The 22,316-nt window shown below is 36.2% G+C and overlaps 1 protein-coding gene across 1 annotated transcript; it reads left to right on the forward strand.

Annotated features, from left to right (window-relative positions):
• Positions 1–1,824: 1,824 nt before the first annotated feature.
• LOC112042859 (alanine--glyoxylate aminotransferase 2-like) lies at positions 1,825–12,569 on the forward strand. The gene is made up of 10 exons (XM_024078044.2): positions 1,825–1,965; positions 2,733–2,800; positions 3,042–3,160; positions 4,498–4,732; positions 5,240–5,333; positions 6,997–7,211; positions 8,362–8,581; positions 10,024–10,268; positions 11,175–11,346; positions 12,367–12,569. The coding sequence occupies exons 2-10, from the start codon at positions 2,739–2,741 to the stop codon at positions 12,448–12,450; spliced, it is 1,446 nt and encodes a 481-aa protein (XP_023933812.2). The 5' UTR covers positions 1,825–1,965; positions 2,733–2,738; the 3' UTR covers positions 12,451–12,569.
• The last annotated feature ends 9,747 nt before the right edge of the window (positions 12,570–22,316 follow it).

A 22,316-nucleotide genomic window follows, 5' to 3' on the forward strand; every position in this document is an offset into this window, starting at 1 on the left:
ATATAGAAAAATGTTAAAAAAATATTTTATGCGGTCTCAGTTTTTTTTTAATATTATACAGTGATACCTATCCACACTTACTATTTATAGCGGATGCCCTTGACTTCGTCCGAGTGGAATTCAGTTTTTCACAAATCCCTTGGAAACCATGGATTTTTCCGGGATGAAAATTAGCCTACGTGTTATATATTTTTACATTCCATTAAAAAAATATTTAGCTATACCTATATAAAATCTTGATACCTGTAGCAAAAATATCTAAGCCGCAATCTAATCTAATCCAAGTAGAAGCCACTTGTTAAAATAAGAAAGCTCAAGTAGGCAAATATTTAACGTCATGATGGCCAGACGTTACATTACATTACCTATCTTATATTTAATGCTAGCCATTGACGATCAAGTATACCCACGTTTCTGCAGCACTGCACGCAGCAAACACCATTTATATTAATGATATTATTAACAGACGTATATGGAATTGGCATGAGCCACGCCCATTCCGCGGTCCGCTGCTAGCCATTGACGATCAAGTATACCCATGTATCTGCAGCGCTACCCGCAGCGACGACGTTTCATGTATGCGTCAAGTCGAGCTGTCATGCACGCAGCGACCAACACACAATCAATCATAGCCGTAGGTGCTGCAGAAACGCGGGTATACTTGATCGTCAATGGCTAGCTCAAGAGACCCGCCCCTAATCATAATCAGATAGGTATACTTCCTTAATGCAGGCTTGTGTATAAGCCGTCCGTATTTTATATATTTTGTTTTTGCTCGCTTGTTTCAAAACAAATGTAATCTCAAATCGTCGTGGGTAATCAGACACTTTTGCTTCACACTCGTATATCTGTTTTATAGTCGTAAGTATAATATCAGTGTTAAAGTTTAAAGTTCATCGGAAAACAGATATAAGTTTTAGCTAGTTATAACTGGTCTAAAGAACCGAAGCTTCGTTAATTTGGAGAAACTTTACTAAAAAAGGGACGTGGACTGTGGCACTGTTGCAATTCGATAAAATAATTTTTAGAAAAGGAGTCGGAGAAAAATTGTCCATAATGAGTAATTATTAAATCTGTTTATTGGTTTCAAAAATATGTAAGTAGGTAGGTACCTACCTAATAGGAAAAAGAAAAACTTGGAGGATGTAGAAGTACCTACCGAGTAGGAACATTCCAAAGGTGAAGCCTTGAAGAATTAATGTGAAATAAGGTGGTTGGGTACCTACCTTACTTCACTTCAATTGACGAATCTGGTAAGTTACAGACGATTCAGAAGTTTTATACTGTAATCGGAATATTTATTATGACAACAATCCAGCATCCGGAAATCGAACCCAATAACCAATATAAATATATTCCATTAAATATATTCAATACCTTTCGCTATCGAATATATTTACAGTGGATATACCTAATATTGAGAATTTACAGTATAGCAGCCCGTACTGTAATATGTACCTGTCAAAATTATTGTTTAGGTACTTACGGTTATAATCTTAGCTTGTACCTACATATGTTTTCTGTGTCTTAGTGTAGTATTCAAGTCGGTACTGAATAATTGGCACAATGCAATTTAAAAATAGTCGAGAATATTTGAATGGAGTATTTTCAGGTAACATTCCGTTCTAAAAAATAGTTGATTAGCGATGGCACGCGAAAGCCTTCCCCTTAACAAGCATGCGGCCTATTCATGACGCCGCGGCTTCGTCCGCGTGGCGATCGACTTCTAGCGGCATGTGTTGTTATCACTGCGTTGATAGTGAATTCTTTTGTTTCCATTGGCCGCACCGAGGGCGTGCGAGCTACGCCTGCGGTATATATGATCGACTCGTCTCTCTCGTGTAGCATTTGCCTCCTAGCAAAGGCGTTCGCGCCGCGCGTGTCTCTTTATCTATAATTATTAGAATTATCAGTTCACACCTACTTATATATTTTTTATTTTGTTTTATAATTATTTACATAGAGGTAAGTTGCATTTATTTATAGTTTATCTAATTCCATAATAAAAACCTTTACGAGGCATACAGCCTTGTCGATGTATTTATTCGCAAATCGTGGTGATAAATTCTATTAAAAGTAAAAGCGCGGGAAATCTGTCAAAAGGAAAACAAAAGTTTGGAAATTTTACATATCTTACGCAATGTAGATAATTTTATAGCTACAAATATGTACCTATAGGTATAACATAAAAATACAATTATTAACAGTCACAATCATTCTATGAAATATGTAAAACATTTTACTGTTAGTACTATAAGTATTTATTAACCATACCTGAATAACTATAATAATAACTGAAATAAGAGCCGTGATAGCCCAGTGGATATGACCTCTGCCTCCGATTCCGGAGGGTGTGGGTTCGAATCCGGTCCGGGGCATGCACCTCCAACTTTTCAGTTGTGTGCATTTTAAGAAATTAAAATATCACGTGTCTCAATCGGTGAAGGAAAACATCGTGAGGAAACCTGCATATCAGAGAATTACTTTAATTCTCTGCGTGTGTGAAGTCTGCCAATCCGCATTGGGCCAGCGCGGTGGACTATTGGCCTAACCCCTCTCATTCTGAGAGGAGACTCGAGCTCAGCAGTGAGCCGAATATGGGTTGATGACGACGACGACGACCTGAATAACTATATATTTATATAAGTATGTACCTACCTACAATAATATTAAAACTATTTAAATTAATACGTAAATACTACCTATATTAAATCGATATTGTAATTTCCCAGATCACAATGGCTTACCTACAATCGATGCCCAAATCAGAAACCATCAAGTTGCGCGAAAAGCACATAGGGTGAGTTAAATGATAATTTATGCATTACTTTATCTTACTTTATAGTCTGACAGAGCTATTTATTTACTACAAGTCTATTCCTAATCCAGAAAACAGTTTATCGTTAACGTGTAACGATTTTTCAAAAGGCAATAAATATTCTAAGCCTAACATTTATCAGCGCCGATCTATCAGCATTAATTGCTTGTTTCGCTACGGTACAGAAGCTGGGTGGAGATTTGAAACAGTAAATTTGTTACAGCGCCGCCTGCCAGTTGTTTTTCCGTTCGACTCCATTGAAAATAGTGCGAGGAATCGCCCAATTTATGTATGACGAAACCGGCGAGAGATATCTAGACTGCATTAACAACGTGGCTCACGGTTAGTAGTTAACTTACTATAGCAGTATTCGCAGCGCAAAGGAGAAACAAACTTACACACAAACTTTCGCCTTTATAATATTATGTGTGGGTGATGTGAAATTGAAGTAGCGGATGCCCGCGACTCCGATTACGTGGGAATCGTAGGGACATGGATGTTTCCCGGATGAATGAAAAGTAGCCTATGTTTAGTTCGTATGTCAAATCATCAAAGGCAGAGGTCATATCCACTGGGCTGTCACGGCCTAAGGTTGACTCTACTATGTTATTTTTTTTAAATATTTTCATTTTAAAAATATTTTCCCTGCAACTTGTCGTAAATATGTGAGTGGTGGGTATAAGAATAGTCCAACGAAGGACCTAGAACCTGAGACCATTTCGCTGACGAGTCCAGCCCAAATGGCAAAAAAGCAGATGCTCAAAGCAAAATAAATCAATTCATTGTAGGCAAATTTTTCGGTTTCATAGGTAATGCAATTTTGAGCAATCTGATACCTACTTCATAGCTAGGTATATTATTTACTTAAATATTATCTTATATTATTTACTCTCATATCTCAGTTTATATTTAAATAAGTAGGTATATGTAAAGTAGGTAAAATGTTATCAATCGTGTGCAGTTATATCTGTCTTTAAGTTACATAATTTAGTGATATAATAATATGCAAACTGGAATTATTTTAACGTTAACAAGAATAATATAACTTATCTCATCGATAGCAACATTTGTCATATTAAGATATATTTTACAGACAATGTAGTAGGTACTTGATTAAGGCCCGGCTTCAACACCTTGTGGGCTTGTGATAGGTGTTTTATAGTCCAAATGCAAGTTCTGTCACTTTCTTACTTTATGTTTATGTCATCAATTAGACATACTGGCACCTATCAGGAAAGCTATGCTCTGGACTAATTTAATGGGTACCTCCATTATCTACCCACTCCTAGCGGTAGTCGATCGAGCGATGTTGACTGAGTTGCTATTATTAAACTACTAGCGGACGCCCGCGATTTCGTCCGCGTGGAATTCAGTTTTTCACAAATCCCGCAAGAACCATGGATTTTTCCGGAATGAAAGCCTATGTTTTAATCCAGAGTAAAAGTTATTTCCATTTATAAATAAAGCCGCAAATCAGACAAGGTTGAGTTGACGAAAAGTTTGATCGTTTGATTTCACTTAGATATTGAGTTGGTAAAGAAAGTGTAATAAAGGTGATGTTTAAAATATATTCATCTTTCTAAGCGACTTCAAAAAAAGTAGGTTTTCAATTCGACTTCGACTTCGATTCGAATTCGAAAATTCAAGTTTTTTTTTTGACAAAAATACTTTTATTACAGTTGGACACTGTCACCCTCATGTAGTGGAAGCTGGTCGTAACCAGATGTCATTAATATCAACGAACAATCGTTACCTCCACGACGAAATCGTGATTCTGGCCGAGAGGCTCGTCAAAACTATGCCGGAATCACTGTCGGTCTGTTTCTTCGTCAACTCTGGATCAGAGGCCAACGACCTCGCTTTGAGATTAGCTAGAGTGCACACTAAAAACAAGGACGTCATTACACTGGACCAGTGAGTATCTGATAGTCATCTATTTGCCAATATGACTTCCTAATGTTAGTTAGACGAGCCAAGAGTTTGAAGGCGTTATAAATATAGATTAGAGTTAAGTATCACATCATTTGTGATCACCGTTGATGGCACAAATTCAGTGGCCTTTACCTTCAGACTGAAATACATTGCATAAAGATTAATGACACGAATAATGATCTCATATACTTACACTAGAGTTGTTGATTTGTTAACTCAATAATTAATTATATATTTTTTTAAGTCCTTTTTTTGTAGATTACTAGCAAACTCAACAGACGTTGTCCAGTCCAAATGTTAGTTTACATAATCTAAAAAATACTGAGTTAAAATACCTAGAACTCGATCGTAACGCCATTTACCACGCAGAGATCAACACAAACAAACATACAGAAATTCATCAATATCGGTGCAGCAGTTCTGTTTTAGTCAATATTGGGGGTAGGATGGGAATGTTATTGGGGTGCTACTAGCGCCTGTTTGTTCCAGCGCTTATCATGGCCATCTTACGTCTATGATTGATGTGTCGCCATACAAACTGAACCTACCAGGAGGGCCCGAGAAACCAGAGTGGGTTCATGTGGTGAGTCCGCCATGCACCTTCTCGATTTTAGGCTTTTCAGGCCCGTGACCACGTGTTCGTACATTGGTACCACAATCACCAACCCTAGGTGTTACATTGACCAACTGCTACGTGTTTAAATTGTGGTGTTCCAAATTCAAAACTTTGAATTTAACTACATTTTAAAAACAACAAGGAGTTTCAATATTCCGACCTGCATAGGTCAGTATGCACGCAAATTTCGTCCGTACGTTCGTCTTTATTAAGAAATCAACCAATTGAAACTGCGAAACGATGACAATTTACAGTCTGTTTATTATTTTGGTAGAATTCTGACACTTCTATTTCCGGTTCCATTTATCAGTCACTTTTGAAATTTCAGTTGTCACAAACCTTTTTCTGTGTCTTTTCATCAAAGCAAACTAGAAATCATTCATATAATTGTCAGAATTCTACGGAATTAATAAATGGAGTATAGTTTAAAAATATCTGAAACAAAAGGAAAAAGACCTATTAACATACTCGTACTTATAGTATCATTGTACTGTTTATTGTCTTTTTATTTCCTGTAGATGGGTACTTACCAACAGCTACAGGAAAAAGGATACGTAGTACTTTAATTTCAGAATGTACACAATGGGAGCTTTCATTTGACACCGAATTAAAGTGCAAATTCAGTCGAGTTAACTCGCAGTCCCCTGTTCTCTGGGTCAATAATATTATTCTCGTGCGAAGTTATTTTTCGCGGGTAGGTAATATAATCAACGTTTTTTGCGTTAGGGAAAATGTAAGCAAACGTGCGTGTATATTTGTGTTATTAATTTTAGTTTGATATTGCGTAGCCAACGCAATATAAGCGAAATGTGAATTTATGTCTGCTTTTATTGTGATGTTTCGTATTCCTGCGTCATATCGCGCGAATATTATTTCTCATAGAAAATAATATTTTTGATAAGACTTTATTTGACACTCGCACGGTAGATTCCTTTATATCAAATATATATAATAAATAATAATGTATCACTTACAACCATGGCGTGCACTGAATTCTGGCTCAAAATATTTTTTTATTCATTCAATGCATAAAAAAAAAATTTGGCAAAAAAACTTGTCAGATTAGTTAAACTTAGTATTAGTATTCGCGTACGTAGGTATCTTCAACCTAACCATACACAGCAGGGTGTAAAACTAAAAATTAGAATCTGATTTTCGTACCTACTTAAAATTGGTTCGATCAGTGGTTCTTTATTGCAACATTTTCTCAAAAAAACATGGAAAAAGATTAAAAGATTAAAGACTGAAGAGATTAGAAAAAAAGATTAAAGATGTGGAAAAACAAAACCTTATTGACCTAACATAAAATATGTTTTGAAAATACTGTTGATATCCTCCATAAACGAATCTTTTCATCGCTTGTAAGATATCATGAATTTTAATTATTGTTAGCTATTAAGTATACCTACAATTTAAATAATATACCTACTCCTATACTATAATAGTACCTACTACCTACAATTATATTATAGCTCTGTATAAAATTATTATTACAAAAAATTACATTCGTAAAATAATGCTTATATTATGGTCATTGTAATCGATGGTTTTAAACCATTATATTTTAATTTCATTATTACAAAATATATGGTTTGGAGCAAATAATAAGTATTTCATTATTTTATAATAGGCACCAGTTCCTGACACGTACAGAGGAAAGTATGTGCAACCAAGGGATTCACATTGCGATGAAGAGTTGGGACAAATGTATGCGGACGAAGTAGGGAGACTTTGTGAAGAAATTAAGAAGAAAAGCAACGGGGTCTGCGCATTCATAGCCGAGAGTCTACAAAGTTGTGGAGGACAAATAATACCTCCCGATGGTTACATGAAGAGAGTTTACGAGTAAGTTTAAAGCAGAGGTTCCCAACCTATTTTTTCTCATAGACTTTATAATTTAACTGGTCTCGGTGGACCCCCTGCTAAATTTATATCCAAAACTCGACAAAAAATGTGATTAGATTTCGATTCGTTGCAGCTGAATCAACAGTCATCACGGTAAATAACAGTTTTAAAAAAATAGTAAGACTTGATTAATTAGTAAATTAATTAACTGATTGTGCTGTGAGTGGATGACAAAAAGTAAAATTCTTCAGGGAAAAATTATTTCAGCCAACTTTAATTTTTGATATCTACTCACAGCAAAGGAAGCAATCAATTCACAAATTATTTTATTTAGAAAACTCCCCATTCAGTATGAAACCAGAAAAAATTTTGTGGACCTGCTTACGAATAGTGAACCTCCATTTTTGTCACATCAACGAAGACTCCCGCCGAGTCTTCCGTAGACCCCTGGGAGTCCACCTGGACCATATTGGATTTCGATGGTTTGGAAGGAATGATTCAAATAATGTAACGCCATGTAAATGAGATGGTTCCAGATAAAATAAATAAAACTTGATCCTAACTTTACATAGGTACCTACATTAAGAACCTAAATAGTTTTGGTTAACACTTGTTTATAACAAATCTGCCAATTCCAACAAATTTTACCGCCCATCACAAGCTAGGCCTCCATAAAAAGATTGTGCTAAGATCGGGTAGTCTAACGCGCGGGATCGAACCCGAGATCGTGTTCTGCTCAAGTAACGCTTATAAATAGCAATAAATCTATACTATAATAAAATATTATAATAAAAATGTTTGTAATGCCTGACCAAAAATATAAAAACTTGGCCATTTTGCGGAAAACGGAGCTAATTTCCGCTATCAGCATACTAACGTTGCTATAACAAAGTGTTTGTGACGGATTCAGGCAACGATTTTCATAAGTATTCGTATAGGCATATCTCGAAGTTATAATTATTGTCGACGAATAGCGGTGAAATCCAATGAATCAATGAATGACAACTATGGAAATATCTTTCTTCCAATTTAAATGAAAAAGAGAACATTATTTTTGATTCCGCCGCTATTGGTCGACCAGGTGTTTTTTTCTCTTGACGATTTAAATATGTGTAGATACTTATTACTTACCAATATATTTATTTGCCAGGTATGTTCGAGAAGCGAACGGCGTGTGCATCGCAGATGAGGTTCAAGTGGGCTTCGGTCGCGTGGGCACCCACATGTGGGCGTTCGAGACTCAAGACGTGGTCCCCGACATCGTGACCGTGGGCAAGCCCATGGGCAACGGACACCCTGTAGCCGCAGTCATCACCACTCCAGAGATCGCGAAGAGCTTTGCCGATACCGGTGTCGAATACTTCAATACGGTAATTAAATAGATATATAGGGGATAGGGGTAAAATATAGCCTATGTTCATCAGAATGTAGGATTCTTATGGTGAAAGAATTTTTTAAATCAGCCCAAGTTTCAAAGGCTATTCAATACAAATCATTAAATTTTTCCTCTGTATAACATTAGTATAAACAATATCGAAAATTTTCTAAACCGGCGGGAACCAAAATGTGACTGGCTATCGCGTTTCAAAAAACTTGTTTCGCCTGTCAACCCACATTGGAACAGAGTGGAGGGTCAAATGACAAATCCCTTCTCCTTAATGTCTAGAGGCCTATTCCTACGGAAGACCATGACAATACCTATTACCTACCTACGTAATAGAGATGTATATCTTAGCATTCCATGGATTCACCGCGCAGGTGCCGGGTCCATCGCGTGGTAGAGAGAAAAATTCCGAGCAGATTCCTAGTCTTACTTACTGGATGTAGGGTTAAGGAATTCCTTGACGATTGATCAACACTCCCCTCCTCCGCTGTGTTGTTCTCCCTGCCTAGCCAAGTCTGGTAAGATCCTATTAGAGCAGCTTTAGATACCCGTTCTATTATAGGAATTGCTGCAGTTCTAGAGTGTATTGCAAAAATTTTGATGAAAAAATTGAAAAACTATGAACTTGGTTGCGCATTCCTGCATAAATATCTTGTAACTTTCTTAATAATAAGTAGGTAGCAGCTAACTTCTCAAGTTAAATGGAAGTTAAATATTTTACAAGTTTTCCGGAAGGTTTACTTTCAGCGAACTGTGCTTTGAAAAAGGAAACTGTAGGTGTATAGCTTATAAGGTATTAATTTTAAAGCAGGTTACTTGCTCAAAAGTTCAAACCTAGTTGGCTAACATTTCCAAGGAAACTTTACCTATAATACTGAACTGCCAAGATGTTTTTCATTGTCAAGACGTCATTTTTTGTAGCAGGTCGGACTTGTGAATGAAATTATAATGCTCTGTCCTCCTGAGCCCTTTTCGATTGAGTGAAATTAACACAACATACAACAAACAAACACAAATATGTCAATCTCTTCCATTCGCTTCTATCATTTGTCAACTTCTCATCTACTCCTTAAACATGCCCTCTTTCACTCCAACCATCTCGTTTTTGGCGTTCCTCTCTTGTGTCCTTCCACTTACAATTTCAACATACAAATATTTAAGCCTGTAGAAAAATTACACACTTGTGCCACTTATCTTATGAGCAGCATACAACAAATACTATAACTCTTTAAATTTTTCTGCAGGTGTGTGAAGTACCACCAACTTATTGAGAAAGAAAATCTTTTAGTAGCAAAATCATGTATAATATCAGCACACTTTATGGTGATATTTCTGTTTCTATGCAGAGAAGACCTAAATCTGCCGCCCTTAGAACGCCGGCACCCCTCTATACACCCAGGAATAATTGAAGCATTATTTTCATTACAGTATGGCGGCAATCCCGTATCATGCGCCATCGCCAACGCAGTCCTCGATGTGATAGAAGAGGAACACCTAATAGAGCGCGCGGCGCGCGTGGGCAGTCACTTACTTACGCGTTGCCAGGGGCTCAAACACAAACACAAGCTAGTGGGTGATGTGCGGGGTCGAGGCCTCTTCGTCGGGGTCGAGCTGGTCACCGACCGGGAGACCAGGACGCCGGCGACGGCGGAGGCGAAACACATTGTGAACAGGTACCTAATCTTCATCAAAATCTACATGTAGGCTTGAGATATTGAGACATATTATATCGAGGTTAAGGAAAGAATGTCGTTAGGACTGGTACAACTTCACCGCTATTAGTAGAGATATTGTCTTTTGTGAAGGAAAAACATCGTGAGGATACCTGCATACCTACTTGAGAATTTTTTGAACTCTCTTCGTATGTGAAGTCGATTTCCCATTCTCATTCCATTTCGCATTGGCCTAGCGTGGTTGACTATTAGCATAACCCATCTCATATACTGAGAAGTGACTCGTGCTCAACAGTGAACTAATTGATTGTCAATGATGGTCTTGTACAACGTCGCTTCTTCATGATGATGATTAATTGATCTGTCAGTGAGTGACAAAATTAGGACGTTTTATTAGTCTAATGACATCATGTCCTGAAATTTTTGTAGCAGCATTCAGTTCGAATTTATAAAAAATACTAGCAGATCTGACCTAGACAGTTCCTGTGGAAATATGGGGATACAGCCTGTGTTACCTAGAGATTCATTCTAAAAAAACAAATGATTCTAATGGTGAAAGACTTTTTAAATCTGTCCAGTAGTTTCGTAGTCTATTCAATGCCAACAATGAATCAAATCTTTTCACTTTATAAGAATAGATAATATAGAAAAAAGGCAGGTTGTGTTTTTGCCTTGGTAGAGGTATCTTTTATAAGTTACCCGCCCGTTGATTGACCCAACAATATGAGAACTTACTAAACTAACACACATAATAATTTTTACCTATGCTAAATTTCAATATACATTTCAATAAAATATTGACATTTGCTAGCCTGCAAAAAAATTAACAAGTAGGTACTTCTGCTTCTAAGTATTGATTAGTTAGTGAAATAAAATACTTAAATTGAATTATGTTTTGTAATGCAGGATGCGGGAAGAAAAGATTCTTATTAGCAGAGACGGGCCAGACAGTAATGTACTGAAATTTAAACCTCCCATGGTGTTCAAAACGCAAGATGCTGACAGAGTAGTTGATATACTAGACCGGGTTCTTGCTGAGTTGGATGGTAACAATATACCAATGAAAGTACAGCTTGAGGTAATAATAACACATATTTTGTTAGACTAGCTTAAATTCTATATTTAAGTTCATTCAAGCCCACATTTTAGTATTTTTTTTTTCATTAATTTAGTCATTTTGTAATTTCATTTGAATTTGCTTTCAGAAATAGTGAATAGACATTGGTAGATATTAGGTTTTTCCAAGTGTGTTACCAGGTTTTAGAAAAGTAATGAAAGCTTTTCATGAGCTTTGTTACAAATCAGTGAGACTATGAAGTCATATTATTTAATACCAGCCATTGACTATCAAGTATACCCACGTTTCTGCAGTGCTGTCCGCAGCAAAGGTGTTTCATGTATGCGTCAAGTGGAGCCATCATGCATGCAGCGACAAACACACAATCAGTTATAGCTGTGGGTGCTGCAGAAACATGGGTATACTTCATTGTCAATAGCTAGCATTAAGTTTTCAATAAGGAGAAAAAACAATGAACTACACTCACCCCATCTATAACAATTAGCTAAGATAATTTTAGATTATTGATGAAGTATGCAATATATACCAACAATAGTCTTAAATTATCTTGAAGGCCCTAAATGATATTTATATTATTTAATTAAGGTTTAAATTTAGATATAGTATCATCATTATCAGTTTATTTTATATGGTGCATAAACCACTAAACTGATCCAATATGGGTTGGTGGGTTAGTGATAATGTTTGACTCTTTACCACTACCAGATGTTAATGGTTATAATAGCAGTCAACAGTTTAACTTGCTCTCCAAGAGTTGGTGTGTGACAGCAACAACTATGGACTGAGAATATTTACTGAAATTTTCTTGGAACAAAGAAAAGCTCAACCCAGGACCTCATTATCACTGACGTTTGGACCAACAAGAAGATATTATAGATACAAGAGATTGCTGCTAGTACTGAGGGAACTGTTTTTGATAAACTATTTGGGTGTATTAGTAAAAATCATTCAATGAACTTTTTAGTAGAGAAATTTATTCATATGTATGTATATAAAGATACAAACCATATTTATTTACAGGTGCGAGTGACTCCAATAAGAGATTTGGAAAACAGTGATCATCTGTTACCAAGCAGTACTGTACAAAGTGTGAATGCTGTTTAATTCTAAGGAACTTCTCAAAAGTATTATCGAATATAAAGTTTGTAAATATAGATGTGATAAGATATTTTTAAGTTGTACCTATGTTATACCTAGTTGATATTAAAAAAAAGTTCATATTATTTCAAGTTTTAATGCTTAAAGTATATACAAACTATGAAAATATTATATTTTATAGTTAATCCAGACATTATAATCAGGGCTAATGTTTTATAAGTAAATAAGAAAAAAGACCTTTAATGAACTTTAAATTCAGATTATCCATTATATGGATTTTACATTATTAAGTAGTTAACTTTTTAAAAATTTATTAACTTCTGATCTTGATGATTTATATAATTTTTTACGAAGACATTCTTATAAAGCCTCACAATTTTCCGAAGTTACTAAGCCAGTCATTTTGGACAAATCATGCTTCAGCTTGGCGAGTTTCAGAAGTTGGCTGCGTTTGTGCAAATCTGAGTCAGGGCAGCATGGGCATTTCCTGTAGCTAGCAGTGTGCTCCCCTCCACAGTTGGCACACTTAGGAGGTTCCTTATTAGGATCCCTTTGGCACTTTTTAGTAATATGTTCACCAGCACACTTCACACATTTCACTTGGCCGTGACAATATCTTTGTGTGTGTCCCCACATTTGGCATCGGTGACATTGCTTTGGTTTGGGTTTAGGAGGCTCCATTTTAACATCATGGCCCATTATGGTCTTCATTTGTAATAATTTCTGTCCATCATCATTATAAGGCACTACAGCAAGGATCAGTGTTGTACGATCTCTAATATTTTCAAATCTCTGCATTTTGTGCAGTCTTACTATTGGTACTGAGAGTGCTTTTAACTCAGACTTGAGCATTGTCAAATCAATGTCCTTTGGAAGACCTCTAATAACAATTTTCATCTTACGTTTACTTGGATTTCCAAAGGTGTTGAATGGTAGTTTTTTCTTTTCAAAATATTGTACAAGTGCTTTGTGATCATTAAAAGTTGAGCAACTTATTTTAGTATAATACCTGCCAAGATAGGGTTGATTGAACTTAATTCCCATAGACAAAAGTTTTTGCACATGCTGTGCAAAATCAATAGGTTTGTGTAAAAAAATGTCTGGTACCTTATTTCTCAATTTAGGCCAGTCTGCGAGAGAGGTAGGCGGTGTAGAACTTTTAGTAGCTTCAGCGGTTGATTCCCCCTTTTCTATGCGAATCTTTTCTAGATTCTCGGATAGTTTCGTCAAACTTTCAGATTTCTTAGGCATTTTGGTTTTTTAAGATCTGAAAATACGTATAGTACAAATAAATACAGGTTATGAATGACAGAAAGTGTTATAAATACAGGTAAATTGGGAAAAAGCACATGAAACTCTAAAAAATATTCTGCAGGTAGGTATGTTAAAATATTGGAATAGTAAATTCGGAGTCGGAACCGAAAACGTTAACTTAATTAGAACAAGTTGATGCTTACCTTAGCAGCAATTTGATTTGCAAAATTTTTATGCGTGTATCGATTATTTATTTTTTAGTAGCTGGCATCAAAGATTTTATTGGCCGGCATTCGTAATTCGGATTTCGGGCTTCGGCAATGAAAAAAATTCAAATCAAAACACAGATTATTATTGAATTCGGAATACATAGAGTCATAGAGTCAGAACACAGAGCATAGACGTCAAATAAGATGATAAAGGATACGTTATACTGAGCGATCCTAGCGACCACGCACACGACCATTGTTTACCCGTTTCCATTTGCTTGCGAGCGATGCATTCCACCTCCTTGGAGTAATAATATATTCTTTGCATTCCACTAATGTGGAATATGAAACATTATAGAGAAATAAAATGTGTGTGTTCGTGACGTTGTGAGGTTATAAAAACGACTAAAGAACGACAGTAAAAGTATTATGGACGGCTTTATCGCTTAGTGGAACGTAGCCGTAGTATCTAAAAATTGACCACGGACCAAAGACCTTATACTTACTAATATAAGGTCTTTGCCACGGCCAGCACATTTTCTTTTATAAACTGGCTTTACGGTTTGGGAGTTTTAGGTTTTTGAACCTGTAGTCACTTCCTGCATTTAGATTAGAGTTTGGCTATTAAACGAAGAGACTGAAATCGCCCGCCAAATTTAAATTAATCGGAGTGAATTCTGAAATTTAGAGTGCGAATATTGGAATAAATGAGTTTAATACTTATATAGAGGTAGTAATGTATTCACAAACAAAAATATAATTTAAACAAAATATGAAAACGCATGTTTTTTAATTAGTTTAAGTGTTTTTTTAAATTTGGCGGGCGATACTTTCATTAGTCAGACTCTAGTATTAGTTATTGACCGAGTAAAGACGAATGGGCACCAATGCAAGTATGACCTATTCGTGTATGTTCGGTACATCACGTAGACAATAATTTAAATAACTTCTTTAAAATGGTTTAGGGTACATCACGATTATTTATTGGTATTTGGTACGTTCAAGTCATAGAGGAATTAGCTTTGGAAGTTTGGAGTTGAATCGCACCCCAGACTAATATTCAAGAAAATTGGCGTCACTAAAATAAATAAGACGGAGTATTTTTTTATTGGTATTTATTGATTATATCAAAGACCTTATACTTATAACAAGACTGTGCACCTAAAATTTTTGCTAAGCTAAAATGAGATCTAGTGTTATTGACTTAAGGTAGCTATAGATGGTGGTTTGTTTTTGTTAACTTGTTTGGTTAATTTTCGTGTTTTGATTTGCGATTTCATAAATTTTCTTATTTAACCTGTATGTTTTTCATGAAAAATGGTAAATTCATATTGTGACAGGGTGCACAAAAGAGTCTTATCCTGTTAGCAGCTTTTCTTTCCACGGGAAAGTGAAAACAGCAATAATATTCTTTAGGGTCACCATGAAATAAGTAGATCAAAGATTTTTCAAGTTTCGTACTGTGGTATCGTAGTAATAGTTAGGTAGATACTAGATAAGTACCGACTTACTTTAAATTACCTTGAAGATTTAAATCTTGCAACGCCTCTTTCACATAATTTTAATAATAATTTTTACTCGAAAATTAATACGTTTTGTGTTTGTACAAATATAACTTTAAACAAAATTCAGTTTAGATTTTTTTTAATATTAAATTACGATCTTTGCCTGTCCCCGAATTTAGTTGGGGAAAATTAAAAAAAAATATTTAACTCTTCCCAGATGATGACAGCAGTTCTAATTTTAAAGTTCATTCCGGCCCTTACTTGCCTTAATTCCGGTGGGAAGTAATTTGTATGAGTTATTCCCTCCCTATGGTGGGAAGCAGCATTTTCCACCCAATACTCAGATCAAAACAACACTACTTTCCGAGTATGAGAAATGAAAAAAAATATTCCAATTTAAGTCTTTCTTTTAATCCAAGTGTAAGTGAGCACATTCTAAAATAATATATTTTTACTCACAATAAATTAGGTAGATTTAGGTAGCATAGTTATGTAGCATCAATATTTATTAGTATACTTATACAATCGTTTTTACAAGCAATTTGTACTGTGTCCTGTTTTGTCATGGTCACCTAAGGACACACAACCATGGAGAGCCCTCTCCCTCGGACCGTTTTCTTCGCCATAGTGCACAGTCTAGTTACCTAGTAAGTATAAGGCAAAGAGTTATAATAAGTATAATATTAGGTCTTTGGATTATATTGATTAAATATAAGTAATTGTTGTCAGTGTTAAATTTTAAAAAACAAACTATGAAAAAAAGTTTGTTTAGGCATGGTTTAGGCGGTTGATTGTCAAGGCGACGCGTGACATTTGTTTTTTTACGGGTTTTTTTTGTGGGTACGGCTTCACAAGACACAAGTTACTTGTAAAGACTCACTCTGGTTACCCTGTGTAATCTATACTAATATTATAAAGCGGAAGAGTTTGTTTGTTTGTTTGATTGAACGCGCTAATCTCAGGAAATACTGGTCTGATTTGTAAAATACTTTCAGTGATAGATAGCACATTTATCGAGGAAGGCTATAAGCTTTAATATATTTAAAAAAAAATTAAGTATCCTTCCTAAAACTCCAATAATGTAACCCAAGGTGTACAAAAGTTGTTTACATAGCGTGCGCTGCAAAAACTATTGATGTAAGAATAAAATAATGTACTACAACTTTGTAAAAAGCATCATTTTCTACAAAAAATGTCGCGACAGCATATGTATATCTTCTATATTTTAGCAGATATAGCATCTTTTGTACTTTTATAAAATAACTAGCAGACGCCCGCGACTTCGTACTCGTGAAAATCGGTGTAAACTACCCTTATTTCAACCCCTATTTCACACCATTCTATTTGTATTTTTGCAAGTTTTTTAAAATAAATATTATTCATATTACATTTACAAATGTACCTTGAAAACTGAAGGAATTTCCATACAAACTTTATCATTTTATTTTCGCGGCAAAAAGTATCCTTATTATTATTACTTATTCCTTCTTATTATGGTCACAAATCGTGGCAAGTTTCATTTGATTTCATTCAGTAGTGTCAGCGTGATGCCCGGTAATAAATAAGACGGACGGACAAACAGACAGACAATAAATAACAAAAATCAGTTTCCGGCTTCAGTATCGATCATATTAATTATAATGCCCTCCAACAAAATTTTTCAAAATATATTCAATTGCGGACCCGGTCAAGTTTCGCTTTTACTTATGTGCACTTCTTCCCTACCCCTACCCTACTCTTACCCTACCCTACTTTCACCCTACACCTACCCTATCGATCCCCTACCTTACCCTACCCCACTTCTGCACTACCCGTACCCTACCCCTACCCTACTCTATCCAAACCTTACCCTACCCTAAACAAACCCTATCATTCAGGGTAGGGGTACCCCTACCTTACCCCTACTCTACCCCCCTACCCTACCCTATCCCCACCCTACCCATAAACCTACCCTTAATCTTCCTCTACCGCTACCCTACCCTACCCTACCCTACCCCTACCATAACGTCACGCAATTGTTTTGCCTTCACGAAACCTCTTCACTAACACATGAACTTTATGTTATGGAATTAAAGTTCAAATTGACTTTTAATTACTTATTATAACGAATCGTTTGTATAGGACTATAGAAGTGTTGTTATTAGACTTCTTTTTTAATATTTTTTTTTAGCAATATTTAAAAAAAACCTTAATAGCCCAGTGGATATGGACCCCTCCTTCTGATTTCGGAGGGTGTGGATTCGAATTCGGTCCATGGCATGCACTCCCAACTTTTCACGTGTCTCAAACGGTGAAGGAAAACATTGTGAGGAAATCTACATACCAGAGAATTTTCTCAATTCTCTGCGTGTGTGAAGTCTACCAATACGCATTGGGCCAGTGTGGTAGACTATTGGCCTAACTCCTCTCATTCTGAAAGGAGACTCGCGTTCAGCAGTGAGCCGAATATGGGTTGAGATCGTGATAATCAATTTATTTCAATACTAGATAACGCGCCGCGGTTGCAGCGGAGGCAGAGGTCTTGTAGTTCTTCCGTTATTATGTTCGTTTGTAGATCAAAAAAGTGTGACAGTTGAATTAGAGATGAAAATAAAAAAAATACAAGTCGCACCGCTATTCAAGTAAAGCACAGCCGGTCTTAGCACGTGCGCAAACTTGCCAAATATGGCCGTTGTCGTTATCTGTTTACTTTGAACAATTTCTTCAACCGTATAATTGTATCTGTATCGTTTCTCTAAACTTTACCTTACTGTCCACGAAATAGAGACAACGTTCAACAGTACAGTAAGGGTCGTTTTTTTTCGATGTAAGCATCTTAACTGTCTTCGGTAGACAATGATGCCATTCATGTTTGGACAATAAGCAGGGTTCCCTAAAGTTACTAGCAGGATTTATTTAACGGTTTTCATCTCCAAGAAAAAACTGTTACAGTGGTCAATCAAGGTTAACTTCACAATTTAACTTGAACGACGTTTAAAAATAAAAAAAATCGACAATGACGTACCGCTAAGCGATTTGGCTTTCCGTTATGATGTCGTGTAGAAACCGAAAGGGGTGTGGATTTTCATCCTCTTCCTAACAAATTAACAAGCCTGCTTCCATCTTAGATTGCATCATCACTTACCATCAGGTGAGATTGTAATCAAGGACTAACTTGTAAAAAATAAAAAAACATCAAGTATGTATTAAAATCAGGTAAGTTAGTATTTCACAGACATCGATCTCCTATTATGATAGTCAATGTTCACAGATTTTCAAATTGTTTAATAGATCGAACTGTCACAAACGCTTCAACGACAAAGACGCAAATTATCAAATTGCTTAAAAAATTGTAAGGCGCTTTTGCTGTTTGGTTTCACAATTTTCATCATCATCAACATCATTAATTCATTATCAACCCATATTGCTCGCTGTTGAGCTCGAGTCTCCTCTCAAAATGAGATGGATTAGGCCAATAGTCCACCACACTGGCCCAATGCGAATTGGCATCACACACTCATTGTCAAAATTCTCTGGTATGCAGGTTTCCTCACGATGTTTTTCTTTCACCGTTTGAGACACGTGATATTTAATTTTTTAAAATGCACACAACTGAAAAGTTATAGGTGCATTCCCCGGACAGGATTCGAACCCACACTCTCCGGAATCGGAGGCAGAGGTCATATCTACTGGATTATCAGCACAATTTTCATACGCAATGCAATTTACCTGTTTCTTTGATTTAAAAATGACCGCACATCCTCGATTCAATATTTTCCTTAGTTACCTCCCTTACCTTATCACTGAGCGTGACGTCACTTATCTACTATCATTGTGTGATTGTGTGACTTGTTCCTCAAAAAATATTAGTAAAACGGTTTACTCTTCATTCTCCAGGCTATCCTTCCAGCTTATTTCTAATATCTGTTTATTTTTTTGAGATTTTGTCAAAGGTCGAGCTTTTATCTTAATGAAGGCCTTGAACAAATATGTAAATTCTAAGGAGGTTCTTCCACTTTGAAGCCCTGACTATCGGTTGCCTGGACCGTCCTGCAAGCGGGCATTTTGAGACCTATACTAAAACCTAGTATTTTATGTAAATACTCGGATTCTTTTTTCTAGAACATTGTCTTTATTAAAAAAATCCTAAATAAATAAATTACTGTCAAAATAATAAGTCGTCCCATCTTCCATAATGGACCATAGGGGCTCATTGCTATAATGTTGGTGGCGGTGGAGTTATCACACTGTTCGAGGCACGTGGCGCCCGCATCAGGATCGAGTCGCACGCTTGTTGGTTAATTACCGAGATTCAGTAAACCTTATACTATTATTACTTACTTGCTTGGTGTAAAGAAGACCTCATTGACGCAGTTGATAGTGTTGTGGACTGTGTGGTCAACATGTAGACTACAAGCCCTTGAACAAAAATCACCTGTGAAATGAACCAACGTGAATAAGGCTTAGAAGGCTGTTACTATATCAGAAAATAACTCTAAGCACTATGCCGTCATTTCTGAGCGGTACAGTGGTGAGTATGCGTAGTCTAATGGAGATCCTGGGTTCGTTTTCCAGCACATTTTAGTTAAACATTTTAAATTTTCTAAATTGGCTCAGGTCTGCTGGCCTATTTAAAATTTTGGTCAATCAACCTATTACAATAAACATTAAATCAATTGACATTCATCTACGTACTGTATGATATCCACCAGTAGGCACCGGATTTAATTTTTACATAGAATCTCAATTTCGTATGTCTCAACTAGCATACGTCAAAGATAGTGGATTAGCCTACTGTTTCATTGGTAAGCATCGGCCATAGCTAGTTACCGCACTACTGGCAAAGATTTTTCGTTCCAGTACGATGCCGCATAGAAACCGTTAAAGGTATGGATCATAGATTTAAGAGTCGGTAAGTATGGATCATAGATTTAAGAGTCGGTAGGTATGGATCATAGATTTAAGAGTCGGTTCAAGAATTATGGATACAATAAACTTTTACCTCGTCCATGTAAGACATCTTAGACTGCATCATCAGGTGCGATCGTAGTCAAAGATATGTTATCGATGTTTTTTACTGTCAACATAGGCATGTTAAGCGTGCTATAGACTTGACGATAAACTTGATCGTGTGTAGCTGGCGTTATACACCCACCCCTAATGTTGTTCAAGCGTATAATGTGGGTGGCACGCGACAACTCGTATTAAGTGCATATGCCTGTATCCTTGAATCAATTAATCAGGCATTTTGCAGTGTTATATTTCAATGGACATAATTGCATAGCGTTACGATATTCTATAGTGGTTAGGCATTAACACAATATTTTATAGAAGTTCTTTCCTCCTAATCTTAAAGAGTTAAAGTTTGTGGTATTGTAGGGGGATTTCTCGATCTACCGAACCGATTTTTGGAAACTTTTTTACTAAGCTAAGCTACTTTTTCTTTTTCGAAATTTTCTAATTTCAGTTCGATCGCGATTTTCTGGTAAGAATTCGAGGGGCCCCTAAGCTTGAGAGCCTCAGAGCATTGCATCGGTAGCCCCTGGGTATTGCCTGCCTACTCAGTACATATTCAGACATTCCTTTGAGTGAAAACTTGGAACGGAATCCGGAATCAACAGATCTAAATCATAGCGCATGTTTGGTACACCATCAGTGACAGTTGGATTATCCGCGCGGCAAAGGAGTGTCCGACGTTTGACATATTGCTTTAAGCGACCGCCCTCCGATCCTCGACATTTACATTGCGGAGACAAGATAGAAAATAACAGGGTAGGTACTATAGAAATATAAAACCGACTATAGTCCTTCTAATATTTGAATCGAAGCAGGCGTTACTTTGCGAATGTTCAAATGATTAGTAATTACATTGATTGTTAATCTTAAAGTACTATTACACATGCTCTAAAATAGCATGCTAAAACGTGCTATTTAAGTATGCTCCATATGAACATGCTTATCATCAGTTTACGCTAGCAATAAGCATGTTATTTTTAAGTATGCTCCTGAATGAGCATACTCAAAGCAGACATTCCAATTACACATGCTAATTTGTATCTATCGCTCTCTGTATATAGTATTGTGTAGAGATGAAGGTGAAGAGAATACAGAATAGCAATGCTGATCGACTAGCATACTCAATAAGCGAACCTGGTCAGACGCGCTAAAAGCAAGCCCCTTTCCAACCGCACAGCATGTAGCATGCTCATAAATCGCACGACTGTTGATTTTTGAGCAAGCTCTAAATAAGCATTCTCATTATTAAACTAAGTAACTAAACTTTGGATCTCCCCCACTATCAACGGAAAGTAAAAATATGTTAAGAATGTACCAAATATAAAAAGAAAGAAAGACAAAATTAAAAAATTAAGGAAAACATCGTGAGGAAACCTACGTACTTGAGAATTTTCTTTATTTTCTTGCTATGCAGCGTGGTGGAGTAAGGCCTAACACCTCGCATTCTAATTGGAGACTCGTCCTCAACAGTGAGTCAAATTTGGAATGCTCATGATGACGATGATGTACGAAATCCGTATAAATTTACATATCTAGGTAAAACTATGTGTACTATAAGTATAAGTATACTAGGTATAACTTACATAATACAAGTCATGTATTCCGAATTGAAGTGGATTAATGTTGTGATGCTAAACCATGCAGTGTATTTGTAAAGGGCGAAAGCGGTGGCATCGACCGCTCTGTATTATGCATTGCATGGTAAAAATATTATAATCAGTCCTATAAATACGAGACTTCAATTTGCGGTTCTGTGCCTTACAATAGTCTGATATAAGGCTCCTCGTGGCAAAAAGGTTTTTACGTAATGTTAATAATTGTGACTAGAACCAGATAATCTTAAAATATCTAGAAGGAATATAAAATACACAGGGTCGGATTCATCACTTTCTGACTTATGAAAACTGAA

Source organism: Bicyclus anynana, chromosome 12 (assembly GCF_947172395.1).
Source record: "Bicyclus anynana chromosome 12, ilBicAnyn1.1, whole genome shotgun sequence".
Classification (NCBI taxonomy): Eukaryota; Metazoa; Arthropoda; class Insecta; order Lepidoptera; family Nymphalidae; genus Bicyclus; species Bicyclus anynana.